The sequence below is a fragment of the Diachasma alloeum genome, unplaced genomic scaffold (genome assembly GCF_001412515.2).
Source record: "Diachasma alloeum isolate Michigan unplaced genomic scaffold, Dall2.0 Dall_scaffold_00356, whole genome shotgun sequence".
In the NCBI taxonomy this organism is placed as follows: Eukaryota; Metazoa; Arthropoda; class Insecta; order Hymenoptera; family Braconidae; genus Diachasma; species Diachasma alloeum.
Genome location: NW_021680495.1, coordinates 239,099 through 258,150, shown reverse-complemented (window position 1 = coordinate 258,150; position 19,052 = coordinate 239,099). Strand labels below are relative to the sequence as shown.

At 37.7% G+C, this 19,052-nt stretch overlaps 1 protein-coding gene across 1 annotated transcript in view; it reads left to right on the top strand.

Moving 5' to 3' along the window:
- Positions 1-4,464: 4,464 nt before the first annotated feature.
- Positions 4,465-19,052, top strand: part of LOC107041133 (ester hydrolase C11orf54 homolog) — a gene marked incomplete at its 5' end in the record, with an annotated part of 180,773 nt that continues 166,185 nt past the window's right edge. Inside the window, 2 exon segments of the mRNA XM_015261538.1 lie at positions 4,465-4,652; positions 4,768-5,026. Of these exon segments, the coding sequence (XP_015117024.1) occupies positions 4,465-4,652; positions 4,768-5,026 (447 nt within the window).

Genomic DNA, 19,052 nt, shown 5'->3' with positions numbered 1-19,052 from the left:
TCTGTATCTCTTCTACGATAACAGGGATATCCATCGTCATCCATTGCAGTTTCATCCTGGAAACCTTTTGGAAAATGCTTGGAACATTTATTATCCACCAAACACCAATCACCACATGGTCCATGAATCATATTTTTCATGACTATATTATACGAATCTGGTTCTTCTTCTCTGTCAGGTATTTCAGCACAAATGAATTTGTCTACTATACATGGATGAGTTAGTTTATAATCTCTTGTTAAATTAACCAGCATATGAACATGAGGTAAACCACGTTTCTGAAATTCGATAACATAAACCCATGCTAAAACTGCCCCAAATATTTCCTCGAGTATAATTAAATTGATTAAATAATCTTTTTTTAAATCGAAAACACGCGCAACTATCTCTGGTCTATCACACGGTTGTTCTCCAGCATCAAGATTTTCTATGATTCCTCGCCATCTCGGATTGCATGTCATAGTGATGAAGAGATCTGGTTTACCAAATTTCCTGACAATTGCCATGGCGTCCTGATAATTCTGAGCCATATTACGTGGTGAACCTATAAATGTTGAGGGTAAAATGACAATCTTTCCAACTCTAAGATCGCTTTCTTCTCCTTTTCTCTCCAAGTAATGTATGAGACACTGATACGTCTCACATCTGAGTTTCTTTTGGTTATTTCTAATAAAAGTTGTGTGATCTCTCTCTACTTTGACATAATTGTCGACTATCCATTGTTGAAATAATTTACGACCTTTAAGAATCGGATTGAATGTATTTCTAATTGCAATTTAATTCTTCACGTATGCCGATCGAGAAATTCTTTTGAAATGGATAAATCCACGGTTCAATATACCTAACCATAGAGCTGATAAATGTCAATTTTTTATCTTCTCGGTCAACTATAGTCATGTAAGATTCAGGGATTTCTCCATCTGCAGTAGTTGAGAAAACCGCAGCTACTTCATTCGTTCTTTGGGGATTGTATCGATGTTTATCCGTTTTTTTTTTTTGCTATTGAAAATCATTTTTATCTCTGGCATCGGCGTTCCAGATTGGGCACATCTCTCTTCCTCCATCTCTATTACTTCTTTCATCATGTAATACGCACTGACGAATTTATTATTTTCACGAATAACTTTGTCAAGTATATCCAAAATCGAAGTATTCAACTCGTTCATTGCAGATATCCGACAATGGTTGGCTGCATGAGCATCTACCATGAACAGTTGGCCATAGCTAGGTACCCCATTTTCTCCTTCTGGATACAATGTTGTATTCATTTGATAATAAATTTGCCCTTGGATCATTAAACAATAAGGACCTGGTCTTCTACCTTCAAAATTCGTTAAATTAGCATGAAATGAGGCGAATGANGGGATTGTATCGATGTTTATCCGTATTTTTTTTTGCTATTGAAAATCATTTTTATCTCTGGCATCGGCGTTCCAGATTGGGCACATCTCTCTTCCTCCATCTCTATTACTTCTTTCATCATGTAATACGCACTGACGAATTTATTATTTTCACGAATAACTTTGTCAAGTATATCCAAAATCGAAGTATTCAACTCGTTCATTGCAGATATCCGACAATGGTTGGCTGCATGAGCATCTACCATGAACAGTTGGCCATAGCTAGGTACCCCATTTTCTCCTTCTGGATACAATGTTGTATTCATTTGATAATAAATTTGCCCTTGGATCATTAAACAATAAGGACCTGGTCTTCTACCTTCAAAATTCGTTAAATTAGCATGAAATGAGGCGAATGATACAGCATTGTTATAACTTCTAATATGCTTGAAAAAATTGTTTGAATTCGCATTTTTTATATCGAACAATTCTCTAAATTCCTCAGGGTAATCAGAGAAGGCGGCCGCTATTACATCACCGTGACTGCAACAATCATTGAATGAATCTTTCCCATTGGTAGTTACCCATTCCCCAGCGAAGTGTTTCGCATTACAATGCCGACATGGTACATCCATTGGCCCGAGATAGTTTTTAGCCACTCCATCATTAATACTCCTGTTATTGTCATCAAAACAATATTTTGTCCTCATACGGTAAATTCCTTTCTTCCTACTCAAACTTCCTACCCCCCTATCTCTCTCACGATATTNTATTTTGTCCTCATACGGTAAATTCCTTTCTTCCTACTCAAAATTCCTACTCCCCTATCTCTCTCACGATATCTTTTTTGTTTTCGTGCATTTTTTTCCATCTGGTCTATTATTGCATTTTGCAGAGCACTTGCTTCTTTGCACTTACGTTCACGACACGCTCTCTGTCTTTCAACAGCTCTTTCACGCTTCAATTCCGTTTTTTCGATCTCCAATATACGTTTTTTTGCTCTACAATGCTTTTGTCGTTGAGCAACTGTTGCAGCCAATTTTTTATTCTCAATATTAGCTTCAGAAGTGCTCCCTACATCATTGATTTCTGAATTTCGATTCATCTTATTCGTTACTTTTTTTTCTTCTATAATTGTTTCATTGCGTTTGCATCCATGGCATTGTTTCTGTCTCTCATTAACTGCTTTCCCTTCTATAATATGGTTTTTCATTTCCAACGCCTGTTTCTTCTCTTTACAACGGCGCTGTCGTTCAACATTCGGTTGTACGGATTTCCGCGTTTTAATGTTCGCTGTACCGCTACTATTTCCATGGTTGGTACTATCTGAATTTTCACTCGTCATTATTAATTCTTCTGCTCTAACAGCTGCATTGCGTTTACGCATACGATATTGGCTCGGTCTCTCATTTGCTTTCTCACGCTCTAAATTCTCCTCATACATTTCCAATGTCCGTTTTTTTTCTCTACAACGTCGTTGTCGCTGAGCAACAGTTTTAACTACTTTTTCATTTTTATCTTGGTCTTCAGCATTTCCATCATCATAATTTTCTAAATTTACATTCATCATTGGGAATAATTTTTTCTTTTCTATTCGATCTGACATTATTACTTTTGAATCTCATTAATCTCAAAAATCTTCAATAAACATTCTCATTTCATTTTCATTATCCACTCTCAATGAATCATTTCATCGTTCATAATCTCTCAAATCATATGATTGATAACTGAAATACATTGAAGATTAATCAGAAATCTGCGTACTTTTCTACTTAACTGCAATTCTATCTTTTATCAAATGCGATATGAAAAGGACCTTTTATTGTTGTTAATCAGTTGAAAAAACGGGAATCCTCCTTCAATCCTTCTTCTCATCCACAACAAAATCAAATTTTCAAACGGTTCGACGGCAAACCGCTTTAACCTAAATCTCGTTATACAGATACTCAATTGAAATGGAACTCATACTTCATTTTGCTGATAATTTCACTTTTGGAACTGAATGGAATAAATAATATCCGACCTCCTTCAATAACTCATTATATTACATTAAGAGAAGGTTGTATGATAATATATGGATATTCTTATGTATTTGGAGGACGTCAGCTCTCTGGATTATTATATTATGAACATTGAAAAATTAACAATTTTGAAAACGTGATCTGCAAAATTCAGTACATAATGCCACATAACACTCAATCTATCGGCTGGAATGTAAGCCTTATTTTGAAGAGCTCATTGCGATCTCTGAAGTGATAAATGTTATGTTCCTACCGGTCAAGTTTGAAGCCACGAAAACGAATGAAGAATGCAAATATNCAAGTTTCTCTTGAAACTATATCATAACTTTATGATAAATGTTAGTAATCAGATAATTCAGGCATGAAATTGAAGCTTAACTAATATTCTTTCAAATAAGTATACAATATGTTCCTTAAATGGAAGAAAAGAATGGCATCTCTCTTGATTTAAGATGAAAAAATTGAAAATTTTAAAAACGTGACATGCAAAATTCGACACTCAATCCCTCACAACTTGAAATCCAGCGGATGGAATAAAAAAATTCAGGTCTCATTTCGAAGATCTCATTGTGATCTTCAAATTGGTACATGATATATCCCCACTGGTCAAGTTTAAAGCCTTGATATATGATGAAGAATGCGAATTTTAGAGTGTGACATCGGGTTAAAAATGGATATGATCGTCAATAACTCGATGGAAACTCCATCGAAGCGAATTCAAAATATCTCATTTTGAAGGCCAAAAAATTCCCGTCAAAATGATATATGGATATTTCCGTTCATATCCCCTCATACTATGAAAAAATTTAACCAAAGTTGAATTTTATGAAAAAACATAAAACTTCAATTTTCGTCTATACCTCTCATAACGTAATGAAAAATGCATAGAATCTAATGAATCAGGTGTTAATTTGTAGCTCATTTAATAAGCTTTCGAATGAGTATACCATATATATGCCTTGTTGACCGGGAAGAAGAGAATTATCATGGAAACCATAGGAAAAATCTTGGTTACGGACACGGATCGTTCTAAAGGGGATGTGTATTTATGTTTTTGAGGATGTATTTTTGTACATGTGATTCATTTCCTAATCGTGTTCAAGGTCTTGGAGGCGTCAAAAAAATTTTAGAAGTTGGCGGACCTTCATTCTTACTTCCCATTCCTCAACGTCACAAAATTTATGAATTAAAATCAATTTTGGATTGCATAAATGATAAGAAGATGGAAAAAAGGGCGTTTGTTGTTGGCGCTGGGGCTGGACCGTGGCCGAGGCTCTCCAAGAATTGTGAAGTGAGTTCAATTATTTAAAAATGATCTTAAATATTTTATCATGCAACAAAAACCATTCATGAATGCACATCCTTTCATTAATAATTCTGTATTTCGACAAAATGAAATTATCCAGATGATGATGAACGTTGTCGTGTCTGCAAAGGACCTTAAAAATGAGACCCGACTATCCTGGGTTGGACGAAATGAGGAGTGCATTCTTGAGGAGTCCCTAGGCAACGATACAAGATTCGCTTTGTTAGCGAATCTCTATGTGAGTGAAGGGACACCAGAGAAAGTATTAAAAGTTCATGCAAAAAAGAGGACTGGAAAATTGGACTTCATCGCTACAATGCAAAAAGCCCTTCAAGCTCATTACAAAGACAAACTTGTTGGTAAGATCTTCAAAGAAATATTATGAAGAATAGTCAAGAATTTCTTCCTCTTTGCCAAAAATTGAAAACTAACAATTAAAAACCCGAGACAGAAAATGGTGTAAATTTATTGATATGAACAAAACAAGATTGGAAATGATAAACAAAATTGAGGACGTAAGGGCGGAAAAAGGAGCGAACCCATTCAAATCAAGCCCTTAGTATTTATTATTTCTTTCACAAATCAATTGACTTACAACCTTGAGGGGTTGGTAATTTTCAATGATTAGTCCTCACTATGTTCAGTTTAAAATATTTCGATCTACAATATTCTCATGTTGTGAGTTAATGAGTATTGAAGTTTTCAATTCTACTATTTCAATAATCATTAATTTATGCTCTCATTGAATTTTTACTTTATTCGTCGGGACTTTTTAATTTGTAGTTTTTTCCTTTTCCAATTTCAGAAAATGTATTCATTTATTTCTATAGTATTCGCAACTAGTTCCTGAATCACCCCTGCCATTTTAGATCATCCTTAACTATAGCGCAGGTAAGAGTTGTGACGTTGAAATCAGTATTAATTGAAATTACAAATGATCTTTTCCAAACAATCCAATTTCAACCGTCTTGCAGCTTTAAATCACGTACAAGGTGGATTTTCCACAATAAATACATTTTGGCATTAAATTATTATCATTTATACCTACCTTTGAATCTTGTTCGGGCCAAAATATTACTAAATTATGTCAGAAACTATAACTTTATCAATTATTATCCAATGATTAATTTTGTTCGGGCTGAATTACGTGGTTTAGGGCCAGATAAATCAAAAGAGATATTTTCCAACGAATCAAATACATACGTTATTTATTCAATAAGTCAAATCGTTGTTCGGGCCTTGAACCACAAATAAATGTTCCAAAATCAATTGAAGGGTGAAAACAAAAGAAATATTCAAGGAAAACACAATACAAAAACCTGTGAATTCGAGGCGTCCCTCGAATCACCACGCTTCCACTCCATTTCATAAAACTATTCTCGAGTTCGCATTTTTATCAGAAATATAACTGAAATTTATCTCGAACCCAAACTATTGTTTTATCTAAATTCTCAATAATTCAACTTATTTTCCGGGATATTTAGTAATTCGACCTCATTAACGATTACTCTGATAAACTTGAATAAAATTATATCAATTTTATGTTCCCCCAAATTACCCAAAGTGGCCAAAATGGCGACATTAGTAAAGCCAGTGACGATACAATTGTCCTCGGACTTTTCCGAATCAATTATTGATATTCTATCGTCAAAAAACCGGAGAAAAATCCCCTGTAACTTCCTTACTACCTAATTCACACTCAAAATATATCCGATCGCAACGATTTATTCACGATATTCGCACCATAAAATTCCCTCTGTCACTGCGCAATTATTAGGGTACTCATAGTGGGAAGCATTCGCCAAGAATCAATTTTCTATTTTTTCAGTCGTTTTCTCCGGCTGGAGTCACTCCTCAGATTGGTTCTGAGGCCTGATTATTATAATTTTCCTTAATACTAACTCTTACTTCATGCAATTTTCACTATGTTTACAAAGGGGGTTGGTTTTCAGTTGATGCCGTCATGCAGTGTGACGAATATCCGGGCTTCGTTGTCTCTTCAGGGTCAGTTTTCGTCTTCTCATATGTTTCTACGAATCAAAGTCTCCGTTTCTCTCCCGTACAGTAAAAGAACCAATGGAGTGTGTGCTCTTATCTCCCTTGGCCTTCTTCCTTGATTTACATTGATCCTCACGCTGTCACGGTAGTAGATAGGCAAGACGGGTTCTGGATAGATTCGCCCAACCTCCACCAGGCGGCACCTCGATCAGTGGAATGTTCTAGAAAGATGATGTCATCCAGGTAGCAGTACCGTCGGGGAAATGTTCGAAGCATGACGTCATCCAGAACATTCGAGACATACGGATGACTCATTGTTCAGCAGGGGTGGGGGTATCTCGTAAGTCCTGTCGAGACTTGTGTGAAATATGAGAAGATACCAGATGATTCTCGATTATTCTCGAATATTCTCTAAGATTCTTAAATGTCCCATGATGACGTCATCCATCTCCATTCAGAGTGTTGGTTCCCTATCGCCTTACCACCAACAGGCGGCGCCACGCTCGCGGAAGATTCGAGATGGATGACGTCATCGGTTCGGACCGTTGGCTGGTGACTCATGGATTCACGCGTGGTGGGGATACTTCATAAATTCTGTTGGGAATCGTATGAAAATATGACACCGGTCGGAACTTGCATTAAATATGATTAGGTGTACAAATTAATAAGGTGCTTTTTTTCATGAAAATCAGAGTTTACTATAAAAAAACAAAAAGACATTTAACGGTCGAAATATTCCCCATTATTTTTTATGTCTTTACTCCACCTTATTGGCAACTAACGAATTCCTTCCCGAAAGAAACTTGGCGGTTTTGACTCAATAAATTCATCGATGCTTTTTCGGACCTCGTCGATTGTTTTGAAGTGCTCATTAGCTAGGTGGTGTTGAAGAGACCGAAATAGCTGGTAGTCGGATGGGGCGAAATCAGGCGAGTAAGCCGCGTGAAGGAGAATCTCCCATCCTAATTCACAAATAATATCCTTAGTCGCTTTGGCGACATGCGGTCGAGCGTTGTCATGTTGGAGAATCACTTGTCTACTTCCGTTGCCAGTATATGGCCTCTTTTGCTCCAATGCATCATTCAAATGAATAATCTGTTGTTGATAAACCTTCGCAGTAATAGTTTGGCCAGGTTTAAGTAGCTCATAATATATGACACCCTTCATATCCCACCAGATACTCAGCATCACTTTTCTCGTATAGACATTGGGTTTCGAAGTCGACGTCGATGGTTTGCCGGGATTCACCCACGATTTTTTGCGTTTAGGGTTGTCGTATAACACCCAGTTTTCATCGCCCGTAATGATTTTGCATAAGAAATCTTTTCTTTTACATCGAGTGAACAGAGATAACGCCGTCGCCAGTCGTCGCTCCTTATTTTTGGGGCTCAGATCATGAGAAACCCATCTACCCTCTTTTTGAATTTTGCCAAGTTGATGTAGGCGATGAGAAATGCATTGTTGAGTCACTCCGAGATATAGTGCAAGCTCTGTTTGGCTTTGAGCAGAATTTTCAGCCAAGAGTTGTTCGAGTTCTTCATCGCCGAATTTTTGCGGTTTACCAGGCCGTTCTCGATCCGAAATATCGAAATCTCCGTCTCTAAACCTCTGGTACCACTTTTTATACGTTTTATGTCTTAAAGCATTTTTTCCAAGAGCACTACAAATCATTTGAGTAACCTCGGCAGCATTTTTCTTTAATTAAAATGCAAAAATAATGCAGTGCCTCAAATATTACTTATCGACAGACATCGTGTTTACTACTATTTGTTAAGGTTATGTAAGAAGTATTTACTGCTTTGGTAACTGAATACTACCAACATACAAAATATTGAAATATTAAGATTTTGAATGCAATTATAAATCCCGAAATATAGGGGCACATTATTAATTTATAGATCTAATATATTGTAATGAATCATTGGTGTTTTGGAATAGAGATTGCTTCATAGCATATTTTTTCGAGAATATTCTCGACTATTCGAGAATATTCAATGACAGTTGAAAACGGTTGGGGTCCGGGTGGAGTCCCTATAAAATCAACCGATTCCACCAGATTCAGCATCAAACAAAAATTTGATTTGTTGTCATAAGGATCTGGGCTTTTGGTGGGTAATTATAATATGGGTGCTGGATATGCAGGGTTTTCAATGCCCAATTGAGAAATTTATTGTGAAAGAACTGGCAGTTCAAGCAATTGGAAAAAAATGAGTGTGCCTTTTCGCTTTTCCAACCCCCGTGTGAATGGGATAAACTACCAAAGAAATACCACAGGACAAATAAGTGGATTATTAATAATCATCATGGTATCGCATGGGAAACAGGATCCATACCATACGATGAGGTTCAAGATGCAATTACGTGGATCACGAAAGGAGTGACAATCATTTTCGCGAATGGGCTGCAGAAGAGACAATGGTTGCAATCTTATACTAATAAGGTGATAATCGACTTGAATGATTTGGGTTTCTCAAAAGAAAAATATATAACTACCCCCAGCTGCTGGGATCATCGAGAGCACAGTCTCATCAAGAATTACACCTGTTCATTCGAAAATTTTGGGAAGCTAATGAAATGGTACACAAAGTATTTTAATTCGACTTTGAATTCAACAGCTGACTTCTTCGATTGGATACGGGATACGGGATTGGTAAATGTTGCAAGCAGATTATATATATTTCTTGAAAAGACTCTTCTTGAAATTTGCATGGCAACATATTGATGAATTATGGGAGGCATTGGCAGAGAGGTTGAAAAACGAGTGAAATTCAAGTGTACCGCCGATGTTATCAACATCATCCAACATCGATTCATAGAGGAGACGTTGTGGTTGGATCTGTAACGCTCATAAAAAATTGTCTCGTTTGTGAATTATCAGATTGGATAATTTTTTCATAATAATAAGAAATGATTATTGATATGTTTATGTTCTATACGATGTTTGATATGTATTCGTGAACAAAATAGAAAATAAATGAATAGTAAAAAATAAGATGAACTCGCCTTTATGTTATTCAACTTTTTAAAATTTATGTAGAAAAAAACCTAATGAGGTTTGAACCCGCAAATCAAATAGACTCCTGGAAGACTGTGATCTTTTCCATCTTTTCCCCAAAGGAGTATTCATCATCATAATAATTATTTTATTATTATAAGTTCAAGAATATAATGGATGCTTATTTTTAACAATGGGCAGAGGGATGATTTGATGGGGCGGATTTAAATCGAAGAATAAATGATTCAAACAGAACAGTATGAGATTTCGTTATAAGAATTTATTGATGTTGATTACCTTTACGATTGCTCATTAATTTAAGGTCTACCCATACAAAAAAACTCATTTAGTTTGATTGATTATCGCTTCAGATTTCGATGAAGTTGAAGCGCGTCCCCTCACGAAGATATTTGATTTAGAGTTTTGTCTTGGAGTCAGACTTCTCCAACTTCCTCATTACTCAGGATAACTTTCATCACTCACTCAGATAAGAATACTGCAAATGTTTCATCGATGGTGATCACGATGCTTCTTGCCCCAAACTTAAGTGAAACTTTCCTGAAACATGTAATGGATAGGTAATGTGTCGGTCCAGCTCCATCATCTTCTTCGACGGCAAGAAATTTTTGCATGCAACATTGTTAACTGCAGATAAATCCACCGTATCAATATAACTGGAACAATTCAAGAAGAATGTGATAAATATTTTTGTTGTCTGATTCCCATTACGATATTTATCATACATGTATGAAAATTTACTTACTGCTTTAGCTAGTTCAAGGATCGAAGGACTTCCTCCCCAGGTTCTTTTCCAACTACACAATTTGAAAGTGAGCAATGAACTGGTCTCGAAATCTTTCTGCTGGTTTTTATATGCTAGTCTTATCAAACTATGACATCATCCCACTCTAGAATCTTCGAGAAGATTCTCGAGTTACATAAAGAATGTTTTGGTGATGAATCGTTGAGGAAATGACTCATTTCTCATCAAATCATAACATCATCTTACTCGAGAATCTTCGAGAAGAATCTAGCGCCATCTAGAGAGTACTCGAATGATATTGAGGATGTTTTGGTGATGAATCATTGAAGAAATGACTCTCTCTCAAACTATGACGTCATCTGACTCGAGAATATCGGAGAAGACCCCAGCACCATCTAGAGACTTCGGGAGGTACATCGAGACTGTTCTAAAACTTTCGAGAGTGAAATTTGAGACGCTTCCCCCTTCAACTTATCGAATTTATTTCTTAGGATGAGTTTTTTTATTTCGTTTTTTATACAAATGACTCATTTCGGGGGTATATTAAGGAAGAGAACAGCCGGGAGTTGCTCGGTGATCATTGTCTCTCTTGAAATGGATGAACAGAGAAACAAGTTATTACGAGTCTTGAGAGAAGCATATCATATGCTTCCTCACTCTCCACCTGATCAAGTAGAGAATCTGATGAACAGGACAGAGAAGAATATAAAACTTTTGAATAAATATCTTAGAAGAGTGGAATCAAGTGGTGAAAAAAGTGGGATACAAACAACAATCGCGGAATTTCTGTGCTTTCGGGAAACTTTCAAGTTGCACTTGCAGCATGGTGGTGGAACAAAGAGAAAAAAATCAGGGAAGAAAATTTCAAACCAAGTGCAATGGAAGGATCTACAATCGGCGTTCAGAGATCGTATTAGAACAGGAGCTCTTATCAATTTATCTCACAACGATACTAGATCTTTCCTACAGGATTGTAAGTTGTTGGTTCTTTCACAATTGAAGGATACTTTAGCTGAAGAGGGTAATTTGAGATTTAATTATGTACTATCATGAAAATTCTCTATTGTATGGTCAGATGAAATTGAGGAGGAAACGAAACATTTCGTCACGAACAATCAGGTGATTCTCCAGGCGACTGATTTGAACGATTGGTTCAAAGAATCTCTCTTTGATAATGTGATCGCGAAGCAAGAGGACTTTCAAAAGACTGGTTCCGGCTGGATATTGACTGAAATTATCAATTTGATGATCAATATCAATAAATATGAACCTCGCAAATGCGGAGACTCAACATTCATCGAGTTACTAAAAGACATTCAAGCTAAATAAGCTGTTATTAATTGTAACGAGATTTTATCGTTACGGGTTGAAACCCCCTTAAAAAGAGACGTGAATTCTAAAATTGAGACATAATGCGACATCTAGAGGTGGCTGAAGGAAGCCGCGACTAGATGAACTGAGCGACAAACCGATGAAAGACCTAAGGCATAGCGGTTATGGGTGAAACCGCGACCCCTGGAGGTCTGGAGGACGTTACTAGACTATCGCTATTTTGGAATTCGCCCAGCATGTGCTAGGGGAAAAGGGGCCGACGTACAGGCTGTCCAACTGGGCGACTCCGTAGGCTATGTCAGAGTAGACTAGGGACCAACGGCCAGGTGAGAGGACTGGTGGCCCCGGGATCCCGTCGGGTTGATTGGTGCGGATAGCGTAACGGAATGACCTATCGTCGCTGATATATCCAGACTAGGGGGAGGAGTCCCTAGTAAGATTCTGAGGTAGTCGAACGCGGACGCTCGAGCGGGGAAGTCGAAAGGATTTCCCCGATATATACTGTGGTGTTGGCTTGAAAGAGGGCCACGGGAATGGTGGGCGAATAGCTCAGCGCGGCCAGGTGCATAACTGATGGTAGCGAGCGTAGGGGGATGCTCCTGCATCCCCCACAAATGCAAAAAAGAGTTATTTCGGAACTCTTAGTGACGACTTTGTTGTTTCCGGCGTTATCCGGCTCGGTGAAACAAATGTTCTGCGCATGGGCCCGTGGGTCTGGAGTAGAGATCGTCCTCCTGTTGACCCGACCATGTGCCGACATTCGAGTACCCGGAGACGGTGTCGCGCGATGACCGAAGCGGTAACTGGTGGCCGAGAGTGTGGGTGGTCGTGAAGTGGGTAACAGTGTTCCACTTTGGTCGGATCAGCCTCTCGGCGTCCCAGGCTCTGAGGAGTCCCGGCTGATTCGCATTTAATTCTGAAAACCCTCCCGAGTCAAAATACTCGGGGGGCGAAAGCCTACTGAGAGAGTGTAAAACCCTCCAGGACGAGAGTAAATTCACTTTACATGGATGATTAGGCCGTGAGGCTTAATGTCCAGCCTGAAATAGTGGCTGGTGACGTTTGGCATAAGATACTCCTGGTGGACCTCGCCCACTCGACCGTGTCACACTGATGCTAGCTGGGCAACCCTTTGCCCGGCCACAGAAGTCCTCTGAGTGGACGAGTTTGCCTCAGAGGCCGGTTTTCATCGAACCTCCCGTGAAGGTTCGGCTGGCGCCCGACTATTGAGCGATAGAGGCTAAAAAGTAGTTTGGATTTTTCCTAGGTGAACAACCCGGGAAAATATCCTTACATAATATAAAAATTAGTGATCAGTTTTGTTTCTTGTGGGCGGTTACAGCAGCTCTTCGTCCGACAAAAGTTCATACACTCATTTTCGTAATATTCTCAGATATAAGGGACTCAATTTTCCAATGACGATCAAAGGTGTCCCCAAGTTTGAGGAGATGAATGATCTGAGTATCAATGTTTATGGGATTGAACCATGCGGTCGTAGTAACACAATCTTCGCTGTATATCTGAGTAAGAAAATTACTAGTCGAGAAACCATCCACCTACTAATGATTGAGAGCAATCAGAATGAATCTGAGGAATCACTCTTTCATTTCGCATGGATTCGTAATCTATCACGTTTAGTTACCTCTCAAATTTCTAAATGGAAATGTTTCACATGAATGTGTGATCGATGTCTCTGTCACTTTAGCTATCAGCATTCGTTTGAGCAACACAAAGAAGATTGTGCGAATTTGAATAAAGTACGGATTGTAATGTCTCAAGACAAAGATAAAATACTCAGCTTCAAAAATTTTGGACATGCTGAAACGGTTCCATTTGTTGTGTATGCGGACTTAGAATGTATGAGAACAGAAGATGATCATCACATTCCTCATATTGCTGCATTCTACGTGAAGTGTGCTTTCGATGAGTTACTATCATAATTAAAAATCCAACGGGGGCCTGATTATATTGAATAGTTCACAGCAGAGATGAAATTGTTAGCATATAAAGTAGATGCTTATTTGAAGAACATTATGAAAATGGAAACATTATCAGATAAGCAAATGGATCACTTCCAATCTGTAACGATATGTCATATCTGTAAAAAAGCTTTCATTAAAAGTGATAAGGTTCGGGATCATAATCATCTAACTGGAAAATATCGTGGAGTTGTGCATAACAGTTGCAATTTGGTTTATCAAGATTCTCACACCATTCCGATCGTATTTCATAATCTCTCCGGTTATGACGCTCATTTTATCATTCGAAGTGTCACAACATCATTTCAAGTTAATGTGAAAATTCTTCCAGTGAATAAGGATCGATATATCTCCTTCACGAAATATGTTACAAATACTTGTATAAATCTACGATTCATTGATTCATTCCGTTTTATGGGACGTAGTCTCGAAAGATTAGCGAGTTATCTTGATAATGATCATAAACATATAATCAAAAACTTTCAACTTGATGTAACGAAATTTAATTTATTGTGCAGAAAAGGTATATTTGCCTATGAAGCCATTGATGATTGGGATAAATTAGATGAAAATGAATTACCAGCCAAAGAATATTTTTATTCAAAATTAATTGATAAACATATCGCTGACGAAGATTATCAGCAGGCTATTAATGTATGGAGTGTATTCAATATCAGCACATTGGGGGAGTATTCAGATCTATAGCTACAAACAGATGTTTCATTAGGAGCTGATATTTTCGACAATTTCTGTCGTAATTGCTTGTCTACTTATGAATTGGATCTACTCCATTATTATCCACCTAGATTAGCTTTCGACGCTATGCTTCAACATACAAATGTGAATTTGGAGCTTTTGCCTGATCCTGAAATGATATTTTTCATGAAGAAAGGCATCAGAGAGAGTCGGTAAGAGTGCTCGGCGCGTATCTGGGAGACCCGGGTTCAATTCCCGGCTGGGTGAAGCGGAAATTTTTTCTCTCTAAATTCTAATTCTCTCAGAATTCTTTAATGCCTAAAGAAGGTTAGGCGGTATTTGAGGTGAATTTGAGAGTGAATTTCTGTGGTTTCCCGGGTAGCTTAGTCGGTAAGAGTGCCCGGCGCGTATCTGGGAGCCACGGGTTCGATTCCCGGCTGGGTGAAGTGGAAATTTTTTCTCTGCAAATTCTAATTCTCTTTGAATTCTTTAATGTCTAAAGGAGGTTAGGCGGTGTTTGAGGTGAATTTGAGAGTGAATTTCTGTGGTTTCCCGGGTAGCTTAGTCGGTAAGAGTGCCCGGCGCGTATCTGGGAGCCACGGGTTCGATTCCCGGCTGGGTGAATCGGAAATTTTTTCTCTCTATATTCTAATTCTCTTAGAGTGTTTCTTTTCGCACAATGTGCGAATAGATATGCTCAGGTGAATAATCCATTCATGGGAGAATTGTACGATAAAGATTCTGAAACATCTTATTTGATGTATTATGATGCAAATAATTTATATGGGGCTGCGATGAGGGTTAGTTTGCTGTGCGATTCATTTGTATAGATTGATAGTAATTCTGTAGATATTCCAAATGTTCCAGATGATTGTCCAGTGGGGTATATCCTCGAAGTTGATTTGGAATATCCTCCAGAATTACATGAACTACATGAAGATTTTTCGCTCTCCCCTGAATATTTCACCCCTCCATACGGCAAACATACTAAATTAGTGACCACTCTCTTTCCAAAAGAGAAATAGATGATACATTAGCGGAACTTGAAACAATACATAGATCTTGGAATGAAGTTGAAATGTATCCATCGTATTTTGCAATTTAATCAAAAACTCTGGTAACAACCTTAAATTGATGTAAATACTAGTAAAAGACAACAATCATCGAATGAATTTGAGAAAAACATCTATAAATTGAAGAACAACGCTGTTTTTGGGAAGACGATGGAAAATGTTAGGAAGCAGAAAGAAATTAAACTTGTCACACATTGGGATGGAAGATATGGTGCGAAAGCACTCATAGCAAAACCAAACTTCCATAATTGTAGTGTGTTTGATGAGGAGATGGTGATTATTGAAATGAATCAATCATCAGTATATTTTAAAAAGCCTGTCTATATCGGATTCAAAATTCTCGATGTATCAAAAACTATTGTGTATGACTTTCATTACAACTGGGTAAAATTGAAATTGAGAGATTCTGCAAAATTGATGTATACCGATACAGAGAGTTTGCTGTATCTGTTTTGAGTACCAAATATCTGTGATACATCTGATTATAAAATTTTTCCACGTACGGATTTTGGACAGTCAGGGCCAATCAGAATGAGGCATTTGATGACAAATGACAGGCTGGAGGAAGTTTTATTTCGGATATTTCGCACTAACATATATATTTTTTCGGTTATTTCGTACTCACATATCTATTTTTCCGGATATTTCGTACTAACTCTTCAATAGTTCTCGGATGTCATTTTGAGGTTGCGTAAATGACACTCCTGACCAAAATCCGTACGTGAAAAATAATCCGACAAATACCTCTCTTGCTTCAAAATTATCTGGTATTTCCCTCAAACTTCCCTGCAAACAAACAATCGTGTCAAGTTTTGCAGGAAAATCCCTCGCGCAAGCGCTCAGGATTTTTAAACCTGCAATACTTGACACTTTTGTTTGTTTATAACGAATTTATACACTCGGAGTATTACTACTGAATAAAAATTGAAAGCCAACGATAGCTTGGTTGGTAGGGCGAGCGATTTCTAATCCGATGATTTGGGTTCGAAACCCAATTGAAGGATTATCGCTCGAGCTAAAAGAACTCCTCCACGATGCTGTGATTGAAACTGTAGAATTCAGGACTTGGCAATCTGTGGATAGAATAACATTACAGACCCAGAGACTTCCAGTATATGAATTTGTTGATGTACTTTGTGAGAGATTAAGTATTGAAATCTCATCATTTTATTGCCCTACAAAAAAACACTTTTGTGAACGGGGAATTTAATTGAGGGTGAAATTCTAGTGCAGGCCCATTTTTCAGAGAATTATTCTTTCGTAGCGCAAGATGCTGCTCAATCATTCCATTATAATAATGATCAATGCACTATCCATCCTGTGGCGTATTATTATCGCCACGGCAATGATATTCTTATCTGACAGTCTCGTTCACGATACTACTGCAGTTCGTTTAATGCAACAGATTCTGACACGAGACATAAAACAAGTCGGTGCTGTCGTAAACAAATTGATTTATGTTACAGATGGACGCGAATTGACGGGAATTAATGGGAGTTGAGTTTGATGAGTGCTACATGGAGGTGTAGTAGTGGTTCCTGTCACGTGGGACGTGAATTGACGGGAATTAACGGGAGTTGAGTTTGATGAGTGCTACATGGAGGTGTAGTAGTGGTTCCTGTCACGTGGGACGTGAATTGACGGGAATTAACGGGAGTTGAGTTTGATGAGTGCTACATGGAGGTGTAGTGGTGGTTCCCGTCACGTGAGACGTGAATTGACAGAAATTAACGGGAGTTGAGTTTGATGAGTGCTACATGGAGGTGTAGTGGTGGTTCCCGTCACATGGGACGTGAATTGATGGAAATTAACGGGAGTTGAGTTTGATGAGTGCTACATGGAGGTGTAGTGGTAGTTCCCGGCACGTGGGACGCGAATTGACGGGAATCAACGGGAGTTGAGTTTGATGAGTGCTACATGGAGGTGTAGTGGTGGTTCCCGTCACGTGGGACGTGAATTGACGGGAATTAACGGGAGTTGAGTTTTTTTTTTGTCCAGATGGTGCTGGACAGCACTATAAGAATCGATATAACATGGCGAATCTTTTGTTGCATAAAAATGATTTTGGAGTTGAAGCAGAGGTGTACTATCATGCGACCGCTCATGGAAAGACGGCATGCGATGGCGTAGGCGCAGTATTGAAGAGGGAAGCAAGACGAAGAAGTCTGCAAATTACGTCTGTTCCAGTGGGCAAAGAATAATTTCAAGGATCTCGATGTGTTTTTCTACACTAAACAGGAACACGAGGACATGAAAGAACGGTTGAAAACAAGATTCGACAGTGCAAAGGCGATTCCAGCGATACAAGAAAATCACAGCTTCATTCCTGTGGGAGAAAAGGAATTATTGATTAAGAGATTCTGCGACTACGGGAGAAGTTTTTCCAAAGGCGAAGAAACGAAATGGACGACGGACATTTAGATAGCGATTGTGATTTAGAAAAGTTCGATTTCAAATTGCTTTTTCTCTATAATTTAATGTTTATTTTTCAAATTACAAACTTAAAACAGACATATACTCCATGTTGATCCAAAAATTCATCAAATATTTGGTACTTTGCAAATTCTCATTGTCGTTTACGTAAGTAGAGCTGTTAATAATCAATAAATTCAACTTTTTTCTATAAAAAACGTTTTTTATCCATCACTACTTATGCATCGCATCTTTAAATTATGCCGAAAAATTGCACGCTCATCCTTTCATGAGGCATTCATCATTTTTCAGGAACAAAATTCGGAAAATCTAATTTTTCATGCAAAAAAAAATTTTCTCTCATCTCCATATGGCTATCTCATTTTGAAATACCCCGAAAAAGTTGAGTAATATCATTATCCATCGAAGAAAAAAAAATTATTTCATTTTCGAATGGCCCCTGCATAACAGAAGGATCTAAATAACAAAAAACTTAAAAAATGACTCATTATTCTTCCTCGTGGTACTATTGTATTTTTATTCCAAAAGTATATGAAAAAACGAAAAAAAACTTTTTTTATTCATCAAAATCGGCCAATTTGTTCGTAAGATATCATTTTTCAAAAATTTGAGCTTTTGTTATTGTCCTGGCCAAATAATTAATGTTAAACGAGCAAAAATTTAAAGAAAGTATGTACTCATGTAGTACTTGACTGGGAGCATGCTAATTCAAGATTCTGAGAACCAAAAAATTCCAGGGTAGCTGAGTTGACATGGAATGTCCCATATGCATTCAGGATGTTGGATGATGATAAGGCGAAGAAGAAAACTGAACGTCTTAAAGCTGCTACACGCAGAAAAATCACTTTTGACGATTATAAGAACTGTTTTCTTGATAATGAGCATATTGTGAGAAATCAATATTTAATCCACAGTAAAAAACATGAGTTGAACACTGTAACGGGACATTTTTCATGGGGGTTAAAATGCCTATTACCCTCGCCCTTCTTCCCCTGAATCTAGTTAAACTCAAAAATGCAGAAATCTATGGGCGCCAGGTAATTTTTAACCGGAATTACCAAACCGGAGGAATCTACAAAATCAACTCTACTAATTCGAAAAACTCTAAAACGTACA